At 54.4% G+C, this 23731-nt stretch overlaps 1 protein-coding gene across 1 annotated transcript; it reads right to left on the bottom strand.

The window, feature by feature from the left end:
* Positions 1 to 5010: 5010 nt before the first annotated feature.
* FKBP6 (FKBP prolyl isomerase family member 6 (inactive)) lies at positions 5011 to 22185 on the bottom strand (the record flags this gene model as incomplete). The annotated part of the gene is made up of 8 exons (XM_084273078.1): positions 5011 to 5027; positions 15018 to 15108; positions 17421 to 17530; positions 17842 to 18036; positions 19003 to 19122; positions 20217 to 20419; positions 20835 to 20924; positions 21990 to 22185. The coding sequence occupies 7 exons, from the start codon at positions 22183 to 22185 to the stop codon at positions 15030 to 15032; spliced, it is 993 nt and encodes a 330-aa protein (XP_084129204.1). The 3' UTR covers positions 5011 to 5027; positions 15018 to 15029.
* Positions 22186 to 23731: the final 1546 nt, after the last annotated feature.

Below are 23731 nucleotides of genomic sequence, written 5' to 3'. Positions count from 1 at the left end.
AGCAGCAGAGAGCTGGCCTCTCACCACAGCCCAACCTGAGCACAGACAGGGACGTGCTCCCATCCACAGTGGGGACAGTCACCACGCTGCAGGGGACAGGCCAGGCCAGCTGAGGAGTGGGGATGCTCGGTCTGGCACAAGCTGGACTTGTCCCAAGAGCATCTTTAACCAGGAGCTGCACCATCCACAGGGAGCTCCCCTGGCTGCGGTCCCTGCTCAGGGTGGGGATGCTTGTGTCAGCTGTCAATCAGCACTTGGCCCCAAGAGCCACAGCAAACGGACATAGGCTGGCTGAAACAACTGCTAATTGTTCTCAATTAGGGCCAGGTCTTGAATACTCATCAGCACATGGCACCAGCCCTAATGCATTTCACAGGATGCTGAGGAATGGTGGCAGTGGAGCAGGAGGGAGGCGTCCCGGGACCACTGCCTGCCATGCCGAGCCGGGGGTTGGTGTACACTGCATTGAGGGAGGAGGAAACCATGTTTCAGGCTCCTCTGGGTTTCCACAGCAGCTCCTTGAGGGACAGAGCAGAGATCCAGGGGTCCTGAGGGGTCCCAGCACCCCTTCCACCAGCACAAGTGCTGCCCCAAAAGCCAGCAGCTCCTGGAGTGGGGCTGTGGGGAGGGACACAAGGGCAGCCCCAGCTGCAGGATCCCCCTGGTCTGGCCAGGCTGGGGACACCCCAGCATGAGCACACAGCTGCTCACTGCAGCCCCACAACCCATCGTGGCCATGTGAACCCCCCAGAATGTGTCCAGCCACCAAAGGAAGAGCTGTCCTGTGCTGGGGGCACCACCTGAGTGCTCAGGCACGAGGGAAGCAGAGCCCTTTCCCCAGGATCACGGGGGCCGAGCCAGGCTGGATGCTCTGTGGGTGATACGGTGCCTGGGAGCAGCTCTCTGCTCCAGCAGCTGTCAGGGGTTTTTCCCAAGGCTGGGGATAAACCTTACTGGCTTTGCAAAGCCCAGAGGAGCAGCAGCACAAAAAGATGAGGACATGGAGGGTCCAGCTGAACCCAATGCCCAAAACCCACCCAACAGAGACCAGCCTTCCAAAACCTTGCAGATACTGGAAACATCTTCACCAGCATGAGCCATGGAAACACCAGTCTGGGCTGCCAGGTGCCCCAGCTCTGCTGGGGGAGGGGGGATGAAACCCCCTCAGCAGCCACACCACATGTGGGGTACGGACAGAGTGCCCCCTTGACCCCATAAGCAGCAGCCCCCGCCGCACGCTGCCGGTGCTGCCAGCACGCTGGGGTGCTGGGGAAGAAAGGAATTTCTGTGTAAATCCCATTTACCTTTGGGTTTCTCACTTCCTCTCCAGCAGACAATCCCAGCCCTCAGCACAGCGCTGCATGAAGGGGCCGTTTAATATATTTTTAGAAGGAGGGGAAAAAAAAAAAAAACCCCAACCCTCTCTGAAAAGAGCCTCTTTCAGCTAATAATGAAGTGAATATTATATTAAGAGTGAAAACATATTCAGGGTAACTTACAGAGGAGACAGAAAACCTTTTCATAACACCCTGGCCACTAACACAACTGCCAATTAAACTGGCTTCGTTCGCTGGGCTGTGCCAACACAAACGAGAGGGCAGAGAGGGGAGCAGGCTGGGCTGGTGTGCTGGGTGCCTGGCTGGGCTCAGCAGCACTGTGAGGGCTCTGCCCTCATAACTTTGAGACACCCATTGCAATAAGGTGTGAGTCCCCTGTCCCATCCTGGGGTGCCCAACGAGGGGCTCCAGTGTCACCAGGGTCCTGCTCCTGGGGTTTATGGCAGAAGGGAGAGTGCAGGTGGCAGGAAACCCCAGGCATCCAGCCCAGGGATGTCCCTGGCTGAGGTGGAGGGTGGCAAGCCACCCGCCCAGGCTGAGCTGGTGGCACCAGCCCAGGGGGCTGCACAAAGCTGCATCCCCCACCCCAACCCCCTGTGCAGTGGGAGGAGACTAGTGAGCAGCCCCAGGCTCAGCCTGGGCTGTAACAGGAGGTGACAAAGCCTAGAGCACCATACAGGTCCCCATCCCACCCAGGGGCTCCCATATGTCCTGGACACCGTGCCCCATCTGCCATACCCCCAGCTTTGGTTACCTGAGCAAGATCTCAGCCCTGCCCCCAGCAGAGCTCAGCCCAGGACATGGTGGGGACATCACCATCCACCAACCCAACCTCCCCAGGGTCTCAGGACAGGCACCCAGTGCAGTCACAGGGCCGTGGGGGGTTGTGAGCTGGGAGAAGGGCTTCAAGGGGGGGCAATAAGCTGGGACACCTGGCCCACAGGGCCGTGATTCACGCTTCACCCAGGCTGTACTTTATTTAGTCTTGCAGCCCAAGGAGCTGGCTGGATGGGCTGAGGGTACATGGCACGCTGGTAAAACACCCATGCAGGGAAACAGCACAGGGAATCAGGGAATATTTTAATTGTGCAAAGGCTCAGAGGAGCTCAGGAGCCGCCAGCTGATATTTGATAAACCCAAACTGGAAATACAAGACACTCTTGAGCTGCAATCAACCTTTGGAACAGTTTCTACAGGGAACAGACCAAAGATGTTTGTCAAACTATTTCAGGAAGGGGTGGAGGGGGGGAGGGGGGCGCAGACACCAAGGGATTTGGGCCAAAAAAATAAAAAAATATTCCAGTAGCAAACTTCAAGCTGCATATTTTGACTGACAGTCCCAGAGCGTGACCCTCTGCGGGGATTCCTGTCTGCTTGGCTCAGGGACTCGTGGTTCTGTTTTAATGCCAAGTCAAGGCCCAAACACATCTCTGACTTTGCCCGGAGGCTGAAATTATTATTGCTGTTAAAGGGAGGAATACAAAAGGTCAGGAGTCATTTCTGGCTGGGATTCAGCAGCCAAGTCAGCCCCAGGAAGCTCCTCACAGGCCCCTGGCTTGGGTGCTGACCCAGAGCCAGGCTACAGGTCACACACCGGCCTGGGTGACAGCTCAGGGATCCCACAGTGAACACCCACAGCAGCAGCAGCTCTTCCAGAGCCTGGCAGGCTCCTTCCCAGGCCTCAGGGAGCTGCCCCACCAGCACACAGGTCCCCCTTTCACAGGAGTGAGGCCTACCCACCCAGAGCCCGGCTGTGCCGCCTCAGCGGCGCAGGCCTGAGGAGCTCCAGCAAGGCACTGCTCTTCCCAGATGGAAATCTCATCTGCATCCACACCTTCGGGGCTATGCCAGCCCCACAGCGAAGGGGCAGAGAGTTCTTGGCTCCTCAGAGGGGAGAGGCATCAGCCTCCCTTCAGAGGAAGCCACCAGGAACGATGTGGGTAGAAGAGGACGGAGATCCCGACTGGAATCCCACCGGGAAGGAGCCCTCCAGCATCGTGAGGGAGGCATTGCCATCTAGTGTCGGCCGGGAAGGACTCGCCCAGACACCCACCTCCTCTCAGCACCCAAGGCACTGGGAGTTACCACCCCAAAAACAGCAGTGCCAAGCAGGGAGGACAGCTCAGACCCCTGGCCCTAAGACCTGAGGAGGCCCAAGAAGCCCCTTGGGAGCCCAGACAGACAGTCCTTCCCACAAAGGAGGGGTAACAAGCTGCCCACCCCCTTGGTTAAAAGCCTTGCTGACAGCCCTCCATGTACATTCCCATTCCAGGGGCACGCTGTCCATCAGGACACAACCCCCACCATGCAGGGCTGAAGGGATTCCTACCATGGAACTTCATGTCTTCCTCTAGGATCATCAGAAAGGCTCTGGAGTCTCTGGGAAAGCAGCAGATCTGGGGAAAAGACTCAATGCTGGATTGTTCTCAGGGGACTGGTGTCAAAATCCAAACCCTGCCGTCCCTTCAGGCCTGGTTTCGCCAAAGACAGCGGTGCAGCAGGATCTGACCTCCCCTGACCCCCTTCTCCTGCAGCACAGGGATGAGAACACATGGAGAAGCAGCAGTGCCTGCAAGGTGCTGCCAGCCTGAGGCTCCCCTCACCTTCTGGGGTATGTTCCTCATCTTCAGGGTATCTCACCGAGAGGGAGCTTTGTTCCAAGGCACCGTCCAAGCATGGTGGTAGGAATCCAGAAGCCATGAAGATGGGGGCAGAACAAGAACACTTGGGACCACTTTGGATCCTGTGGTGAGCACACAGAGCCGTCCCTGCCCGCTGGGGCAGAAGGCACTGACTCAGAGTTAGAAGACATGACCCATCTGGGCAAACACAGGCAGGGCCAAGGCCATGTCACCAGGCTCCTGCTGCTCCCTGGCTCCTGGCTAGCTGTGCACTCACCTGCTCCCCTCTCACTGGGAAGCATTTGGGGTGCATTTGCCTCAGCCCCACCACAAAGGGGTGCGTTCAGAGACACACAGGGCACACCACAGGGATTCTGGTCCCAAAGGAAACCAAACCCATCAAAGCTATGGATGTCAGCAGTAGCTGCAGGGGACAGAGCTGGCCTTCTGAAGTAATCCCAAATTTGGTACCAACGCTCCTATCAACAGTCTGCCAAAGCAGAGAGCTGAACAGGCTGTTGCCCAAGAAGGGAGCAGTAGCCAACCAGACCCTATTTCCAAACTCCAGCTCCTTGCACCGAGACAGACATTAATCACCCTTGCACAATAAGCTGGCACAAGTCCTCCCAGAATGACTGCTCAGGCTGGTTTATTTTCTCAGAACAAAACCAGTATCCAACAAGTTGTTTTTAAAGAACCACCTGTACAAACAATACAGAACTTCACGGCACCCTGCTCCCACTGACAGGTCCCCTGAAGGCAGCCCAGAACCTGCAGAGATGTCAGGAGAGCTTTCTTCAAGCATGTGCAAGGCAGAAGAGTGGGCACTCCTCTTCCTCTCCAGCAGCAGGTCTTGATTCTCCCAGAAATAGCCATAGAACGCAGCAAACAAAACCAACTTCAGGAAAACTGGGGTTTGTGTAAAACACAGCACCTCCACCCCATGCTCCTCAAACAAGACAGTGCTCTTATTCCTCTTCCCAAAACACAGATGTGAGGTCAAGACCTCTGTGTGCCCAGAGGTAGGTCTTTCTGTCCAAGAACAACTCTTCCATCGGCAGGTAAGGTCCTAGAATAACAAAACACCCCAGTCAGCATTCCCACAGGGACCACCCACACACTTGATGCCATCTGAGCATGAAAAGGTCAGTAGTTACCAGCACACATCTGCAGTGTGCCCAAGACTCACCCAGAATTCTGCAGATGAGCCCAGGAGGAAGGACTGCAGCCATACAGTTCATACAACTTCCCCATGCAAGACTTGGAGGAAACAGCTTATTAGGTGACAAGAGCTCAAAGCTGGTGAGTGCACCTTAGGGAAATGTTCCTCAGGCCCTCCTATGAAGGGTCATCCCTGCTACCCATTGATCCTGCTTTTCCATCCCAGTCCTGGGAAGCCCAGTGCCTGGGTACTTTGCCTTCAGATCAGGCCTGTGTCTCCTAGAGGAGATGCTGTTGTCCTTGCCCAAGATTTCTACAGCCTCTCCCCCCTTGACCACATCTCCCTCCTGTCTGCAGGGCAGAGCTGTGTCACTGTGTCACCAAGGGCCACCAGTCTGCCATTCCCTGTAGGTCCCCCTGCTCCAGCCCTCTCACCTGCAGTCAGGTCCTCACCAGGCCTGCGTTCCAGTGCAGCATGATGGTGACATGTTCAGTGAAGCCCCTTTCTCTTGCCCACAGCCCCCACCCCCACCCCTCTTTAGGGTCACGAGAGCTTCCCCAGAAGGAAATCAGTACCTAGGTTTTGGGCACGTTTTCTCTGCATAGAAACCAGAAGTGTTTCTAAGCTGTGATTTTTCCCACCCTCTTCTCTGTGTTTCAGAGGGTCAGGACTTGGGGCACCCGCCTCACCTCCTACATGGCTACCCCAACCTTGCTGCCCAAAGCCCACCAGCTCCTTCAGAACCTCTCCCAGTCCTTCCCTGTGCCTCCCCCTCCAGACAGAACCAGCACCTTCCCCACCCTGGTCCTTGCAGGCTGCTTAAGTTGGTTTTTAAGTGCTGGTCAAACACTATGAGATCTGCCATGGAGGTCCCTCTTGTCCTCAAAGCCAGCAAGCACCCAGGATAAAACACTCACAGCACACATCCACACTGCTTTTATATGAACATAGACTGCTGTGGGTTGGAAGGAATCTCAAATATCATCTAGTTCCAACTCCCTGCCATGAGCAAGGACACCCTCCAATAAACCAGGTTGCCCAAAGCCTCATCCAACCCAGCCTTAAACACTTCCAGGGCCATTTCAACATCCTGCTGCTCACGATGCTGCAGGAACTGGCACCAAGACACTCACAGAGGAATACCAACACAGAGGGCATTTCCTCAGTCTGTCAGAGTGCAGATGGAACCAGACCAGTGCTGAGCAGTCAGCCTCATCCCTCCATCATCCATAGGATGAATGGCAAAGAAAAATAAGGTTAAAAAACCTCAGTAGAAACTTTGGAAATCTTTCCACAAGACAGCCCATTATCCGTGTTCCACAGGAGTTTGGAGGATCAAAGGGGGATACGTTCAAGAGATGCACTATCTTCTCTCAGCTCAAGAACACCAGGAGCTCAATAGCTTCTGCTATCCCCTCAGCAGCTGTGGCCACCACAGCTTGCTCCAGCCCAGACATAAATCACATTACCAGTAGCAAGGCAGGGAAGGCTGCTCCTCTGGGGATATCCGCTTACGCGCTGCTGGCCAGGAGGAGGGGGAAAAGCAGCAGTTGTGAGAAGAAGCACACTTTACAGGCTAGGGATGAGAAGATGGAGCATCACATGATGCTCACAATACACACCTCGCTCGTTATATATCCTTGAAAAGCACCACAGGATAATCAGGGCTGCAAGGAACAGGTCTGCAGGGCTAGCTCTGAGGTTGGCCAGATTGCTCTTCCTCCTCTGGTGAGCCTGAAGAAGCTGGGTTTTGTCTGGTCAGCGTGCTCAGAGCCACACAAACCCCATGACTCAAATGTCACCTTGCCAGAAAGCCACCAGCCTGATTCAGGACAATGTGGCCCTCTCAAGGGCTGCTCCTGTTTAAGGTTTCGGATAAGCACAGACCAGTCAAGCAGCAGCAGACCAGTAAGGATTTCTCAGCACAGATGCAAGGTCCCAGTCCTGGTTCCTCCAGACTCGATGTCCCATGTTACAGTCACAGCTTACAGGCTGCTGGCTACTGCCAAACCTTCCCAAAACAGAGGGGTAACAGGGATCCCTGTAACACCAGATATCCACATGCAGCTTCCAGACAGCAGCACTTCCTAGTGTCTCCTCTGACCAGGAGAAGCAGAGGAAGCTTCTGAAATTAGAAAGTGTTGGAGGACACTTACATCTTTTCTCCAGTTCACAGCATAAAGTTGTAGGAACTGGGACAAGGAAAAGAGGTTTCCACAGCAGGGAACAGAAACAGTCATGATACTGGATGTGTTCTGCAGGTTATTAGAGAAAAGCTGCTTTGCTCCTGTTGAAGTGCAACTGGCTTCTCCTCTCTCCTGTCAGCCCGGTGTTATCCCCGTGCAGCACTCCCCTGTACATGTCCCTAGCAGGCATTCTTAGGAGGCAATCACTCCATGTTTCCACTGCCCATTTGCTGTGGTTTGGGGTGTTGAGCTGGGGATAAGCCCACAGCTACTGAAGCTTCTCAGGCACCACAAAACAAAGGATCAAACTGTAAATCTTCTGGTTTCACAGCTGTGATTTGAAGTAATCAAGTCTTTACATGGAGCTAATTAAAAAAAAAAAAATTCAAACTGAAAGCCTAAAGCCCTTTCCAGAGGTGTTTGATCAGTGGATCTCTTTCATGCCCACCTAATGGCTACACAATCAAGAGGAGTGGAAGGGAAACACACGGCCTGAAGACGCAGGGCTGGAGCGTGTTCAAAGCGCTCGCTGCTCCGGCAGGTACAGCAGCTCACTCCAGCCAGGACTCTGCTCCAAGAGTTGTTTCCTTCTCCTGGCAGCAGCTCAGCCCTGCAAACCAACAAGGCACACGGGGCTTTGAAGTCTGGGCAGTGCTCTGTAGGTACCAGCTATTTCAACTCAGGCTTCAGGAGGACAAGGCAGTCAATCATGGATTTACTGTAAGCAACATGCCATGTCACAGGTCACTGATAATCACAGTCACCTTTACTCTGCATTAAAACCATAATTAACAGTTAATGTTTAACCAAGGCTTTAAAATTTGTTCAAGCTGCTTTCTTGCATGAAGAACTGTTGCTGCTTCTTCCCCAGCTGCCCACCTTCCTGCCCCCATCTCTAGCAGGGCTGCAGGCAAGTGGCACGCAGGCACTACACCAGCAGGTAAAGTTTTCACCAGTGCACAAGGGATGGGGAAGAAGCGTGTACTTAAAGCACAGCTCCTGCCAGTCCAGCCCTCATTACAGCCAGGCTCTGAAGCAGCAGCCCTGCATTGAGATAACTGCCCCCCCCCTCCCCATGAGAAGAGTGTTCCTCAAAAGCAGCAATCAAACCATCAGCTTTGCAGGGATCAGCCTGGAAAGCTGGCCCAGCATGCACATTGCAGGGAAGGGCCTTGAAGAGACTTTCATGTCTGCTGCAGGAGGTGGGATGCCTTCCTGGTAGTGCTTTGGCCCACATCTCACCCAGGCAGCCCTGCGATCAGTAGAAGGAGGGAAGTTGGGACTCGGCAGTCGGAAGGATACGGCACATCTCACCCCACAGCTCCACAGAGGCACGCTGCAAGAGCCCATGTTCCTGTGTTTGGAGTGTAAGCTCAGCAAAAGGGTGAAAACCTCATGGAACAGCAGCTCTCCAGAAGTGCTCTTTGCTCCAACCAGTCCATGAGGAACCACCACTCTGCAGTGACAGCCCAGAGAAACCCCACTGATACCGGGCAGCTGATGGGCTCCTTTAGGAACACACGGTGCAGACCCCCCAGGAGGTGACTGACAGGCTGCAGCTCTCCATGGCCATGTGCCTTCAGGAAGTGACCTAACCAGGGTACCAGGTCCCTGCCATCCCTAGAAGTGCCTCTGCCAGCAGCCATTCCCTCACTCCTCAACATGCTGGCTGGGGACACTGCCTGGGGACACCCAGCTGTTGGTGCCTCAGGTGACTCACCGCTGCCTGTCTGCCCAGCACAGCAGCACAAGAGCAGGCAGGAGCTCAGAGATGCCCCGTGTCCAAAGGCCTGCACAGGCTCTGACCAGCTGCTCCAGGGACAACCCCACCACAGGCACAACAGACACTCAGATTCAGAGCAAGGCACAAGGAGCAGATGTGCTACTCCTCATACAAATGAGGAAGCTCCACAAGCTTCCATCACCATCAAGGGTCTGCACTCACATGCTTTTCTCCTCTGTCTTTACAAGTCAGTTTGTCATGATGCTCAGCTCTGTGAGGGATCCACAGTGAGTTCCAGGCACTGCCTGTACACCAGATAGACAGCTTAGCAGCAGGATGAATTCTCCAGGGATCTTTAACAAGTCTTAACTCCAGAGACCCTGAATGCTGATGACATGCACTACCACCCTGAACCTGAGATGATGGAAGGAGGATCTGTCAAGTATGCTCAGCTCTCCAACAGGACAAAGATCCAGAAGCAAAAGAGGAACAGAAAGCAGAGCTCTTCCCAAGCATTTCTAAAAACTTCCCTTAAAACAGTGCCCAGACAAAGCAACAAACCAACTTGCTCAGAGAGCAGGTCTCACAAAAGGGACAATTATGGGAAGGTGAAAGAGAGGATGAACTCTTCACCATGCACTTCTGACTCAGAAAGGACTTCATCCTGCAAGCCTGGGCTGAAACTGATCCTTACAGTGGCTCCCAGTCCTTCAAAAGCTCAGATAACTTTCATGTCAACAATACTCAGCAGTCTGTCAAATCAGCAGAGCCACCATAAAGCAGGGTGGGTAGTGGGAGAGGCACGTGAAGGTCACGTCTGCCCTTCCTGGCAATAACTGTAGTTCTGCAATCCCGGTCACGGCAGTGCCAAGGCACTCCCTGCACTGCCAGCCCAAAGCAGCTCTCCCCAGGCCCAAAGTCCTCATTAGTATCTCCCCCATCTTGGTGCTGACAAGTATCAACATCCTATTTGTGCAAAGTGCTGTTGCTCTAATGTCAGCCATGGCAACCCATGGTGCCAGTCCAAGCATCGATGCAGCTCTGATCCCATCGGCTGCTCTGTGTCGCTGCTCCTGAGCAGGAAAAGCACCCTCTTGCCTCAGGAGAGCACATCTCCCCAGCCTAGGGCATGAGGACCTAAAATCTGCAGTTTCACTCTAACAAAGCAGCATCTCTGGAATAAACCAGGAAGTCCCCACAGGGAAGACTGGAAGATGCCAGGCCCTGGGGGCTTTGCCCTTCACAACTGTGCACTGAGTTTCCTCCTGGTGCACTCCAGCTCCCATCTGCTTTGAAGGCTGTTCTTGGCTCTGATGCCCAATCCCAGTGGCAGAGCTGTCAGAGCAGTGCCACACTGAAGCAGCAAGGCACAGGGACACCACATGCAGTGACAGGAACCCCAGTGTGGGCAGGATACAGGGGTACAGCAGCCAGCCTACTGCAGGCCCTCATCCCACAGCAACTCAGATCACAGAGTGTGTCTGCTCAGGGTGAGGTGCCTCTGAAATAAACAGGCAGAGGAACCCCACCCTTGGCTCTCTGGAGGTGGCAATGTCCTCCAAGGCCAAGCAGATACACACCTCCTCATACAGGTGTGGCTCCAGCTCCCCAGACTTAACACACCTTCAAGAAACTGGACAGGGAGAACAAGCACACACAGTAGAGTATGGAAAGTAGCCTTTGGTTTTGCTGTGTAAGGCATGATGCTGTAAATCCCTAGATTTAAGACTAAGAGAAATATATTCTTCTCCCCCTTCAGAGGGAGCCCCTTCAGGAGCCTCTGACCAGAGGGCTTGTGGCAGTCAGGCCAGTTCTGCCTGGGGAGAGAAGGACCAGAAGCAGCACCAGGGGCTTCTGAGCCTCAGTTTACCAGCACAACTAGGCTGTGGTCTGGTCCCAGGCACTGGCAGCCAGCTCCCATCCAAATGCAGTTTGGTCACTACCTACTTGGATGTGGGTTTATGCAGTTTGCCTTTTTGCCCATCAAGATAACAAAACATTTTTACTCACAGTTCATACAGCTTATCACAAAACTTAAACACAAGGGGTGGAGAAAGGAGACTTTAAAACTGATACTTCATAAAAAAATAGTCTTAAAATAACCCTGTGTCTCCTTGCTGCTGGAAGCAAAGCCCAGGAACTTCACACATTCTGCAGGAGTAAAACTTTCTTCTTATAGAAATTCACATCTTCACATAGATCATTCTCTTTAAACTCTACCTGCATGATAAATCAAGAATTATCAGGGGAACAAAGAGAGCCCAGCATCCTTTTCACTCTCTGCTTATTTGGAACAGCAGCATGTTTTATCTTCCTGCTGCTGGTGAGAGCTTTGAGAACTAACAGTGTGTTGAGAGGGGGCTCAGCCTGGCCTTCCTGGGGCAAGCAGGCTGGGTGGCCTCTGGCAGGCAGCTGGGAATGCACCCAGGAACCTGCTGCTTCCTGCCTGAGTGGGGAGCGTCCTGTTCTGGCACGTGAAGGGGAACCCCAGGCCTGGGGCGCTGGCTCAGGCTCGGAGCAGCTGGGCCCCAGCAGTGCTCTGACGTGGCTGGGGAGCAGCACCTCACCTCACCTCACTGAGGACAGGCACAGTGAGGCACTGAGGTGCTGCACAGGTCTCCCTCCTTCCCCTTTCACATCCTGGGCTCAGCTCTAAGCCCAGGTCAGAGCTCAGAGTCTGGGCAAAGCTGCTCCTGGGCTAGGGACGTGTATCTGGCTGAGCAGGAGGCAAACATGTCACAGCACCCCTAAGCACAGGCGAGCAGCCATTCCTCCACCCACAGCTTCTAGAGGAGACCAGAGTCTACCAACCTTCCAGAGAGGTATCACAGGTAACATGAACTGTGGAACTCCTCTGAAAAGAGAGAGATCCTAGGAAGATAAGAGAGCTGGAGGGAAAACAAAAAAAACCCCCACAAACCAGCCTTATTAAAGCTTTTCTCCTTCCTCAGCTTAGCAAGGAGAATGCTTAATTAAGTCATCCTTCAAGCCTTCCCACTCACTCCAGCAATGCTCAGCACAAAGCAGATGCTTAACGACTTCCTTGCAGCACAGGGCATCTCAGTGGTACAGCGATTTGCATATTCTAAAGGAGAAGCAAAACTGCCAGTTCTCTGTTGTTCAGCAGTGGGCAGGGACAGCGTCAGCAGGGGGCCCGTTTGGGATGTACTCGGTAATAAGGGAGAGCAGGAGGGGAAGGAGAAAGTTGCTGTTTACTCCAAGTCTGAGGCTTTCCCAAGCAGGAGTTCTGACTGTCAGGCATGTTCTGAGTTCATTTGCGAGTCTCTCTCAGCTTTCTAGTCAGTTTAACTGGCAAGTGCTGCTGATTTTAAGCCCAATTATAGTCTCTTCTACCTGGTGACACAGCCCCAGTCCTGCAGCCAGTTCTGGTTTCAGAGCTGCTAGACCCTGCTCTTCACAGCAATCATGAGTCCAACCAGAGTCCTCAACTTCCTGTCATAACTTCAGCAATGTTTGTTTTCCCTGGAACACTTCCCTGTGCTCTCAACTACTGAGGCTGCTTCTCCTGCATATCAAGATCCAGAATACAGCCAGCTTTCCAACTTTGGCCCACCTTTAATGACAGCAATAACTAGAAAAAGCTCAGAGACTCCTCTCTCTGGGATGAAACCAGTCACCAAGGACCCTCTACAGGAATCCAGGCATTTCTAGGGAGGTGCTCTTGATCATGAAGGACCACAGCAACACAATATGACATTCTGTCCTGTGACCCCTCCCTGTCCCACAGCACACCCAGTTCAGAGGACACTGAGGAGGACTTACAGCCACATGTGTCCCAGGTAACCTGGCACTGCACAAAGGGTATGGAGGCAGACAATAACTCCAACCCAAAGAGGGCTAAAACACAGGACCCAAGCTGCTGTATGCACGAGGAGCTGCAGCAGGATGGATTTAAGAAAGTGCTTGTGCCTCTCTCTCTCCTGAGTTTTGTGTTGGGTTTTCTGGGTTGGGTTGTTTGGGTTTTGTTTTTTTTTAATTCCTGCAGGAAGGATCACAAGTGGCCTTGAATTTCATCAAGGGAAATGTTTCTTCTGCCCTGAAACTTGGTTACACAAGAAGAAAGCATGTTCTGAACAAGATGGTTGTAGCAGTTACTGGAACTGGACTGTGCAGGGGGAAGGTACTCAGGTGTCTCTTGGTCTGACTGCCCATATGTGAAGCAAGAAACACAGCCACACAGCCCTGGCTTAGTGAGTGCAGAGCATCCTGTAACAAAGCAACCAGTGCAGAACTCACCCAGAGGTACAGCAAAGGCTCCCAGGAAGGAGCTCTGGAGCAGGGATGTGGCAGTGTGTCAGGAGGGAAGAAACACCACAGCCACAACTCCCAGTCATTAAGCATTGCCTGGCTTGCAAGCTAAAAAAAGCACCTGCCAAGGGGTACACAGGAGCCTTCCCTCACTGCTGTGATTTTGCTGGCTTGATCCCACCACCTCACAGACCATCCAAACACACAGGGCAGAGGATGAAGCAGCTCTGCAGAGCAATGGGAGGGTCGTGCTTCACTCAACCAGCACACAAAGAACTTACAAGATGCAGCAGCAAAGCAACCTCCAGTTAGCCTCTTCCTTACAACCAGCAGATTCCTGTGTAGGTCAGTGACTTATGTTTGTCTGGAAGGCTTGAGTTTGGAGTCCTCCATCACCAAGGGACCTGTCTGGTGACCAGTCACTCTGAGCTCCTACCACAAAGAGCACCAGTGGACACACAGATGGACACAAGAAGCTTCCCAAGTCAGGCACCACTACATGCTGCCCTCAGACATGACATCCAAGGCCTATACACTTCCAAACTGCAGGCATCAAATTCAAGCAGAGAAACAGAACCTCCTTGCCAAGGCCAGAGCCACAGACTTCCTGCACGTGCTGGCAAGTCTGCTCATTGGCCTCAAATCCCACCCTCCCCCTCACAGCTCCTCACCAGGGTTGGTACCTGAGAACAGACACAATCCATCCCATTCTGAGCCCACAGCAGGAGGATTTGTGCTCTGGGGCAGTTCAGCAACATGCCCAGCTCAGACAAGGGCACAGGGCAGTGGGAAGGGAGCTGTGTCCCTGAGAGGGCTGTGCTGCTGCAGGAAGCAGCTGTTCCATCAAACCTCCTCCTCAAACCCACCTGTAGCTTCCTCACAAGCAGACAAAAGAGCCAATGTTAAATACCAGACCCACACTTGCCCTGCTGCTGGAGGAAAGGCCGCCAGGACTTGTCACCTACAAGAGGTGCTGCCTGCCCTGCATCAGAGAGGCAGCAAGCTGAGGGCCTGGAGCTGGGGATGCTTCTGACAGGAGGCTGCTGTCACTCCCTGCAGCTCTCTCCCTCGAGTTTACCCTGAGGCAAGAGACCAGCGAAGGCATCCGCTCCCCCAGCACCCCCCCCAAGATTCTGACAAAATAAAGAAGATCAAAGAGCCTTTGTGCATTTATAAACCTGACAACTTTGCTGGAAGATTTAAGGCTTTGCAGAGCCCAAAAATATCTGTTTGAGAAATTCTACACAAACAGGGTTTTTTTTTTAAACATTAAAACTCCCAGAAATGAAGCACTTAGATTGTCCTGAAGTAAGGCATGCCAACAGATCCCAGCAGAAGCACTTGGGGGGGGGGGGGGGGGGGGTGGTGGTGGTGAGGAAATCCAGTTCTTAAGTTTGACAGGAACAGAGCTTTTCCCATTGTTCCTTTTAATTGACTACACAGCTATTTCTCCCCTGGCTCTCACAAGGAGTAGCAGAAGAATCAAACCCAAACTTACTCTGGTGCTGCCAGTTTCAGGCTCCTGTCCCACGCCAGCCTTGCAGGAAAGCTCTCCCAAACGCACCAGCATTTCACCCCACCACCAGCTCTTCCCCTTCCCATGCTCCCATCATTGCCCATTTTGCCCCCACACAGAGAAGCAGCAGGTTCCTCACCTGGAAGCAGTTCAGACATGACACAGGCGTGGGGAGACCTCAGCCTGTTTCACAGCTTGCCTACCTTCACTGCTGGTCAGCTAGAAGAAGAGTCAAGAGGGGTGAACATTCGGCGGCACATTTCTTTCTCCTTCTCCATGTAGCCTTTGTAGCAGCTGCAAAGCAACACAGTGTGTCAGGGCTGCAGCCTGCCCTCCCAACCCACAGGGCCACAGCCACAAACACACCTCTGAGATTTTTCTCTGTGTACTGGTGGCAGAGCAGCAGCTCCTCTGAACCCTTCTTCATGCCACGTCAGGGAAAGAAGGCTGGAAACACTGTGCCTTATCCCCAGACCTTGGGTGTCTTCTCTGCTGTTCAGCCAGGTAGATCATTTCACTTTGGGTAGCCAGATCCCTTCTATACCAGCTTTGTAAGCACGTGATGGTGCAGAGGAACCCTGCCCTGAACCCTGTGGTCTAGTTTGATGTCTCCTCATTCGTACCACTCCTCATGCAGGCTCCTCCAGTGCCTAGCAGAAGACATTGTCCAAGTTCCCTACTCCAGGATCACTGCCACTGGATTTGGGCAGAGGATGGGAGGAGACAGCAGACTAAGTGGATGACAGGGCAGATGCTTCCTCCTCCATACCACTTCCCTGCCAGTGTCACATTAGCATTGCAAATGCTTCCCAGACAGCTCCATTTTAATCCTGCTTCTCCAAGCACAGCATCCCCCAAGTGCTCTGTGCTCTCAACTCAGTGGTGAGCAATCACAGAGCCAGAGCATGACTCGGTTTGAGCACGGTCCCAGGGACCAGTGGCTGCCACACAGGCAGCTTTCCTGCCACACAGGCAGCTTTCCAGCATCTGCTACCACCTCAGATCAAACCCAAAGGGTTTTGTTGCAACACAACAGGAGCAGCACAAGCGTGACATCAGCTGACGCTCCCTCTGCCCTGTCACCAGCACCCAGGGCCAGAACCCCCAAGCATTCCTTCCCAAGATCCCTTCTGTAAGTCTGACAGATGTTGCCACAGCTGTCAAAGTGACTGTATCGGGGTACCCACCTACGCTGTGGATGGTGTGTTCACACACCTACCACAGCAGGAAATCTAGATCCTCATGTTTAGGGGTGTGTGTTCACAACAGGTGCTGGAGCCAACCCCATTTTGTTCTGGCTTTGGCTCAATGCAAGCCTTCAGACACCAATGCCACATCCAGCCACAGAATTTGAGCCAATAAGGCTGCTACAGCTGGTGCCAGATGCACGTTCCAGAGTCCTCACCCTGGATTCTGCCTGGTTTGCTGTCAGTGACATGAGTTTTGCCAAGAACCACCGGTTCAGTGGTCAAACAGATGCTTTTCATAGTTCTGTTTTGGACAGCAACAGGCAGTTATTGATTAACACACAGCATTCCCCTCTGTAACCTGTCAATGTACTCAACAGGAAGGGAGAAGCCTTTTAGGAACCTGATTCTGGTTCACAGTCCATTTCTGAAGCAGATGCCAGATCACATTACAAGTTCTCTCAGGCAAGGTGGCTTGATTACAGGATCCAGACTGAGGTGTGGTGTAATTAGCAACACCCAATAACATCGTCTTAACCCATTTTATACTGCTTTCCTCCTTGTCATGCCATTTTAACTGGCACTGAAACAAGCTTGGAGACAGCAGTGGTTTAGTGTGCTCTCAGCCTGCTGATACAGGTGTTAGCTGTACGTGCTGCTATCTCCTGAGTCAGAGCTGACAAGGAGCCAGCTGCTTCCCCGACAGCACAGCCTCAACATTTCTCTTCCACACACCAACATATTTTGCTCAAGTCCAAAGGAACATGAGGCTTCCAGCATCAGGACATGAGCACACCCACAGCATTAGCTGGGAACAGCAGCCAGCCAGACCTGCTTTCTCATGGGCACAGGGAAGAGAGTGAGGGCAGAGATTAGCATTAGCCTTGTTTCGGTGGGGCGAGGGCACTACTAACACTGGCAGGACTGTGCCGTACTCAGGGTGGCTCACTTACTACAGCAAGAAACTCACTTGGAACACACATAAGCAGTTGCACACTGAGGCACTTGCATGCAGAACTGCCACTGTTAACCACAGGTAATGCAAACCATGCTTATCAACCCAGAATGCTATCAGCTCGAGCACTCGTCTATGGCAGGTCAGTGGGTCTGAGACCTTTCAGCAGCCCCTGTCTCCCTGCCAGACCCATCTACTCACAGAGTGCACAACACCCCCACCCCCAGCACTAGAGGGAAAGAGGGGGTGCTCTCAGCTTCTCACCCAGCACCTGCTACCACAGGGCCTGCAAAACATTCAGATCAGCTGTCCCCACCCTAAAAGAAACCTGCATTTTCTCTAGTCACTTACTAACCCAGTAACTTTGGGTTTGTGGGGTTTTTTTTAACATTTTAAATATTTTTCAGTGGGTGTTCCTGCCTGCCCAAGCATTCAATGGCACAGGGATGGAGGAGTTCTCTCACCTTTCCAGCTTTTTCAGCTCATTGCTGATATCGTGGTTGAATGGCTGGATGTGCTGAGCTCTGGTCAGGAAATCCCGGGCTCTTTCGTACTCTGTCATGCAGAGACAAGCCTGCCATGGAAAGAAGACACACATGTCATGGGGTAAATGTAGGTTCACTGCCATTCTTCAGGACTCAAACATGCAGAGCTACAGCCACTTCTGAGACAGACCCAGGCAGCTCAGGAATTGCCCATGGGAAGACTTGTGTGACCCATTTACTGTCACAGCCAGGTTTGCCACAAGGTCAGGTGCAGACAAACCACCTCCTGCAGCAGCTGAGGCTGCCTGGCCCAGACCTTCATGGTTCTCCTTGCTTCATTCAAGGTTCTCCCCAGTGAGAACCCCAGAGGTGGCTACCAGGGGAACGTCCTCCTGCCCACCTGGCCACAGCGGAACAGCGCTTTGGCATTTCTTTGGTCGATCTCCAAGACCTTCTCTCCATATGCCAGAGCTTGGGCAGGACGTTCCAGCTTCAGGTAAGTAAGGGAGAGGTTCAGGAGCACCAGCACCTTGGAGGCATCGATCTGACTCTGCTCTGCCTCACTGGAAGGGCTGCGGCCAAGGATGGAGAACGCCTGAGCAGACAAGGGAAAAAGAACTAGCACACAACAGATCTGTTACACCCCTGTTCCTGCTTACCTAGGTCAGCTAAAAGTCATGATAATCAGAGCTCTACACACCTTGCATGGCATCAGCAGCAGGACTCGCCAGCTCTGCCTCAAGACTGAGGTCTGGGAACTCATCAAGGAATTAGAAAGCAGCAGAATAAAAAACAAGTACACAGAGGACTCAGATTTTAAAGACAAGGATGGGAGAGAAAGGTAATTTAAAGTACTTTTGTTACAAAAATACCAAGGAAAACCAACTCTGAGTGGAGGGAAGAAGAATCTCCTAAAACCTCACTACCTCTGAAAGAGTCAGACACATTCCAGCTTGGCACTAACCCAGCCTTCCCCCACCAGGAGAGGCTGGGAGCCTCCAGCCTCAGAGGTGTTCAAAACCTGAACAGACACAGCCTTGCCTTCAGCAGTGGGCCAGAGTGTACAACCCCCCAAAGTTCCTGCCAGCCTCAGCTACTGGGTGATACCCAACTGGAAGGCTAACAATAAAGTCAGCGTGCCAGCAACATCCACATCCAAAGGGATTCCAGATTCCTTCTCAAAGCAGCCACCACTGCTTCAAGACAAGGCTGCGCTGCAGCATAACGCCTCTGAGCTGACCCTCAGGGCTCCAGCTCAGCAGGCAGCCACACACACCACTCCAGGCTCTCCAGGTGCTGAGGTGCACGCTTCCAGAGCCCACAGGGAGCCAGCCTGAAGGAAAACAGTTCTGCCCATTTCTGCCAGCCCTTCTCCTCCCTGGAGACTGCTGCTCACACAAAAGCAGGTGTCTAAGAGCCCTTCTTAAATAACAAGCTGCCTGGAAAATATAATTAAGCTATTTGATCTCTAAACTGTACTTTTTGGGGGGGAGCTAGTACTTAACATTCACTGCTTTCACAGCTCTGCACAATGAAACCCACATTTCTTCTGGTGTCATACCCTTTTGTATCTGTCCTTGGCACCCATGAAGCTCTTCTTACGGTACAGGTAGTTGCCAAACTTTCTCTCTGTGTCTGCCACTTTCAACACCTTCTGTAGTGGGAACATATCCTGCTGCTCCTGCATAAAGAAATCCCTGAGCTTCAGCAGGAGGAAACAAAATCAAGCAGAGAGCCCTGATAAGGCAGTCCTACACAGTCCCCTTCCACCCACACAACACCCTCCTCGTGCTGGTAACTCCAGTCAGGCTAGGAAGCTCACCAGTACCAAAGGGACTCTGGGAGAGGTGGGGGCAGCATGAGTTTGTTCTCAAATCCTGCCCAGCTCTGCACAGAGCAGACAGTTAATACAACAGCTATTGGTGGCACAAAAGGTGATGCCAGCTGAAAGGCTCCTCCAACAACTCTGCATCGCCCAGGATGGCTGACTGAGGCCAGCTCCTGGCCTGGCTTGACACCCACACAGCCATCAACACGATAACCCCCTACAATTAAAAATGGAGGGAGGGGTTTTCTGCTGGGTTTTGAAGTTTGAGCCAGCTCACAGCAAGAGGTCAGACGGCCAGGAAGGGCAGGCAGCTGGCAGGAAGGGCAGTGAGCTCTCCTGCAACAAGTGTGGCTTGCTCACAGGGCTCTGTGTGGTAAACATGGCCTGTGCAGAAGGCAGAGAGAAAGAGGGGGGCCTGCAGCACAGAGACTGCTGCCTAGGAGCCACCCACTGACTCACAACCACAGTGCAAAGCCCTCATTGTGCAAAGGGGGATTAACAGGAACACCAAAACTCAGCAGGGAGGAAGGTGAGCAGGTGAAGGAGCACTTGGAAGCACGGCCAAGCGATGGAGACAAAGGCTGGGGAGGCTTGGAGGGGCACCTGGACGCTGCAGTGAGCAGGATTTTTACAGCTTGTTGCTGTTCCTCCAGAGAAACTCCTGGGACACGGTGCCCTCTAGTGAAACCACGAGGTTTCTTGCAAAGCCGAAAGGAAGAAGTTACTCCACCGGCTGGGGCGCAGGAGAGCGAACAAAGGCAGCGCTCAGCTTACACGGGGAGCAAGCACAACGCTGTGTGGCAGGCACGTTAAAGGGCAGGGGTTTGCACCAGCACAGAGCGAGCAGGCCGGGCTGGGCAGCGGCACCTGCAGTTAGGCTAAGCCTAGCTGGAAGGAAAACACCAGGTTTGAGACCTGAACCAGGGACTAAACCTAAGGCAACTCACTGGGGTCAACTCGAAGAAGGCGTCGGACTCCCCCGAGTCCAGGAAGTCCAGCAGCTCCACTTCAAACATGACCAGGGCGTCCGGGGGAATGAGGGGGGGGCAGCCCCACCGCCCGTAGGCGTAACTGGGCGTGAAGACAAACCTCGCTACCTCTCCCTTCTTCATGGTCAGCAGCCCAATTTCCAGGCCCCACAGTGTAATGTCTGTCACAGCAAGAAAGGGAAAGCCATGAGAACTGCAACCCTCTGACACCAAGCAACAATTGCTCCTAAAGCCTGGAAGAAAAAAACCAACCTCTTAGTAGCTCCTATCTCAGCAACTCCAAGGGCTGATTGCCCTGCTATGAATTACCATGGCAGCCTGCAACAGTAAACAGGGACCTCTCCTCTCAGGGGAGATGAGCAGCTACTGCAGGCCAGGAGCAGGCACCCTCACTGCCACCGCAGGGCAGAGGGGGCTCAGCCCCAGACTGACCGCTGCCTGTGGGAAGCAGGAGACACTGGGACCCAACTGACAAGGTGTAAAGGTTTCAAATAACTGCAGCGTGGTGTCTTTCAGGTTAAGGGACATGCCTTCGCAGCCCCAACTCCCAGGACAAAGCATTCAGCTCAAACCCACCTTTTCCAAGTTTCATCAGCTTGGGAAACCGGCTGTAGCAGTTTGTGCAGAAGGGCTCATTCTGGTGGTTCAGGTACCCAGAGTAGTTCACTGTGCAGCCCAAAGCAAGGAGTGAAGAGAAAACAAGAGTCTGATTTTGTGCCAGTAACAGTACCATCAGTAGCACACCATGAACTGGTTTTGCAATGCCACCCCTTTATCCTGCTCTTTTCTCTCCTGTTTTATACCAAAGATCTGGTCACAGTAGCCAGTGGTGTTAACTGCACTTTAACATCAGCACCAGACCAAGCAGCTGCTTCACAGTCCTGACCCCCACTTAATCAAGGGAAGTCATTTTTAAATGCTGGAAACTTCAGCTGTAGAAATTAAAACATCCTAATTATCTGATGACAAAGCCTTTCCTAATCAAAGCTGTAGCCCTGGAAAGAGAAATAAAGGAGAAAACATGCCCTGATGAGCTCTGCCACTCTCCTCGCTGCTGCACAGGTAACTCCAGCTCCCACTGTTGGAAAACCTCCTCTAACAGGCTTCCCCTGACACAGCACCCAGGAATCACTCTGAGCTTCAAACTTCATCTCCACCCCGTGCCCACAGGTGGGACCTGGAAATCCCACCTTTCCCAAGGTTGGGATGCCCTCCTGCTTGATCTGTCAGCCACCAGCAGTCACACAGAGCATCCCAAGCACTATAACTGGGAAGGGAGAGCAGCTGCTGAGGCACAAAGACACCACCATGTAGTTCAACTCCTGTTCTGACCTCACGGTAAGGCCCAATGTGCTCAGACTGCCACCCTGTAAGCACCCTAACATGGCAGGCTCAGGGTGCCCTCAGAGGAGGCTCCATCCTCACCCTTTTCCCCAGCGCAGGGCAGGCCCAGCCACACAGCCCAGGGAACAGGACCCCCCCCCCCCCCCAACTCCGGGTGTGACAAACCACAGGCACCCTCCTTCCAGGGACGCCAGGCTCTGCCTCACACAGAGCAACCCTGACAGCAGCCGCCTGAGGAAGCTGCTTCAGGAGACGCGGGGCCGGGCCCGCAAGCTCACACCCCCACCCGAAGCACCACGGGCGGTGCGGGCCGCACCGGCCCTGCCCGCGCCGTCCGGGGCCTGTGGCAGCGGGAAGGGGGGGGAGGCCCTGAGGCCTCGGCGGTACCTGCTACAGAGGCTGCCGGCGGCACGACCTGCCCGCTGCCGGGCTGCAGCTCCATCTTGCGCACCCCTCCGTCGCCGCTTATGTCCCGCAGGCCCTGGGTCCGCAGGAGCCGCTGGAGGGGGGACGAAGGGGGTGGAAGGGACGGACAGAGGAACGGCCGCTCCTGAGGCATCGCCCGCGCACCGCCACCCGCCATCGAGAGCTGCACCCGGCCCCGCCCCGCCCCTGCCCCTCTTCTACCAATCGGCGCCCGCTGCGCTCCGCGCCTTCAGCCAATCACGCTCCGAGGAGCGGCCGCCTCCCGACACGCCGCTTCGGAGCCACGCGCCGGCGGCCCTCGGGGAGGCCGCCGCCCCTCGCGCGGCCGTCAGCCAATGGAGGCCGCCGGCAGCAGCACGGGGCGCCGCGGCGCCCCCTGGGGGCGGTAGTCCTGCCGCTCCGGGCCGGGCCGGGCCGCGCTGCCTTCCCGTGTCCCGGGCCCGCCGGGCCGAGGCCGGAGCCGCCTCTGTCCCCCCCCCCGCGCTCCCTGCCCGGCGCTGCCCCGGGGCTGGACGGCGCCTCCCGTCAGGGAAACCTCCCTCGGCCCCGGCTCCCACCGGGGTGCTGTAGCCTCATGTGTCTGTGAAACGAAAAGCCACCCGTCTGTCCATCTGCCTGCCTGTCCGTCTGTCTGTCTGTCTGCCTGCCTGCTTGTCAATGTGTCTGTCCACCTGTCTGTGTGTCTGTCTGCCTGTCTGTGTGTCTGTCTGTCCGTCTGCCTGTCAGTGTGTCTGTCTGGCTGTCTTGTGTGTCTGTCCGTCTGCCTGTCTGTCTCTGTGTCTGTCTGTCCATCTGTCTGTCCACCCGTCTGTGTGTCTGTCTGTCCGTCGGTCTGTCAGTGTGTCTGCCTGCCTGTCTCTGTGTCTGTCTGTCCATCTGTCCGTCTGCCTGTCTGTGTGTCTGTCTGTCTGTCCGTCTGCCTGCCTGTCCGTCTGCCTGTCTGTGTGTCTGCCTGCCTGTGTGTCTGCCTGTCTGTCCGTCTGCCTGTCTGTGTGTCTGCCTGTCTGTGTGTCTGTCTGTCCATCTGCCTGTCTCTGTGTCTGTCCATCTGCCTGCCTGTCCGTCTGCCTGCCTGTGTGTCTGTCTGTCTGTCCGTCTGCCTGCCTGTCCGTCTGCCTGTCTGTGTGTCTGCCTGTCTGTGTGTCTGTCTGTCTGTCCGTCTGCCTGCCTGTGTGTCTGTCTGTCCATCTGCCTGTCTGTCCATCTGCCTGCCTGTCTCTGTGTCTGTCTGTCCATCTGTCCATCCGCCTGACTGCCCATCTACCTGTCCGTGTGTCTCTCTGTCTGCCTGTCTGTCCAGCTGGGCAGGGCCGCGCTGTGCCCAGGAAGGGGTCCCTGCTGACAGAGCGGATGGGTGAAGCCGGGCCGGGCCTGGGGGTTTCTGGCTGCGCCTGGGACAAACACCAAACGCCCCCGGCTCTTATCGCTGCTCCTGCCCGCGCCGTCATATGATGCGTGTGCCGGGGCCTGGCTGCCCTGCGCGGGGGTGTGGCACCGCCCTCCGAGCTGGAGAGGGGACAGGAGGCTGCCTGGGCTCTCCCTGAGCAGAGACGGCCCTGGCGGGGCTGAGGCCGCAGGAGGAGAGCGACTCTGCTCCCCGTCCTGCTGAGGGGCTCCCAGCCCCACCGCCAGCCGTGCCCACCCTCCAAAGGACCCGAAACCTTCAGCCTGGCCGGGAGCAGCCGAGTGACATCCATTGGGCT

This window comes from Gallinula chloropus, assembly GCF_964237585.1.
Source record: "Gallinula chloropus genome assembly, chromosome: 19".
Classification (NCBI taxonomy): domain Eukaryota; kingdom Metazoa; phylum Chordata; class Aves; order Gruiformes; family Rallidae; genus Gallinula; species Gallinula chloropus.
This window is presented reverse-complemented; position numbering and strand designations above follow the sequence as displayed.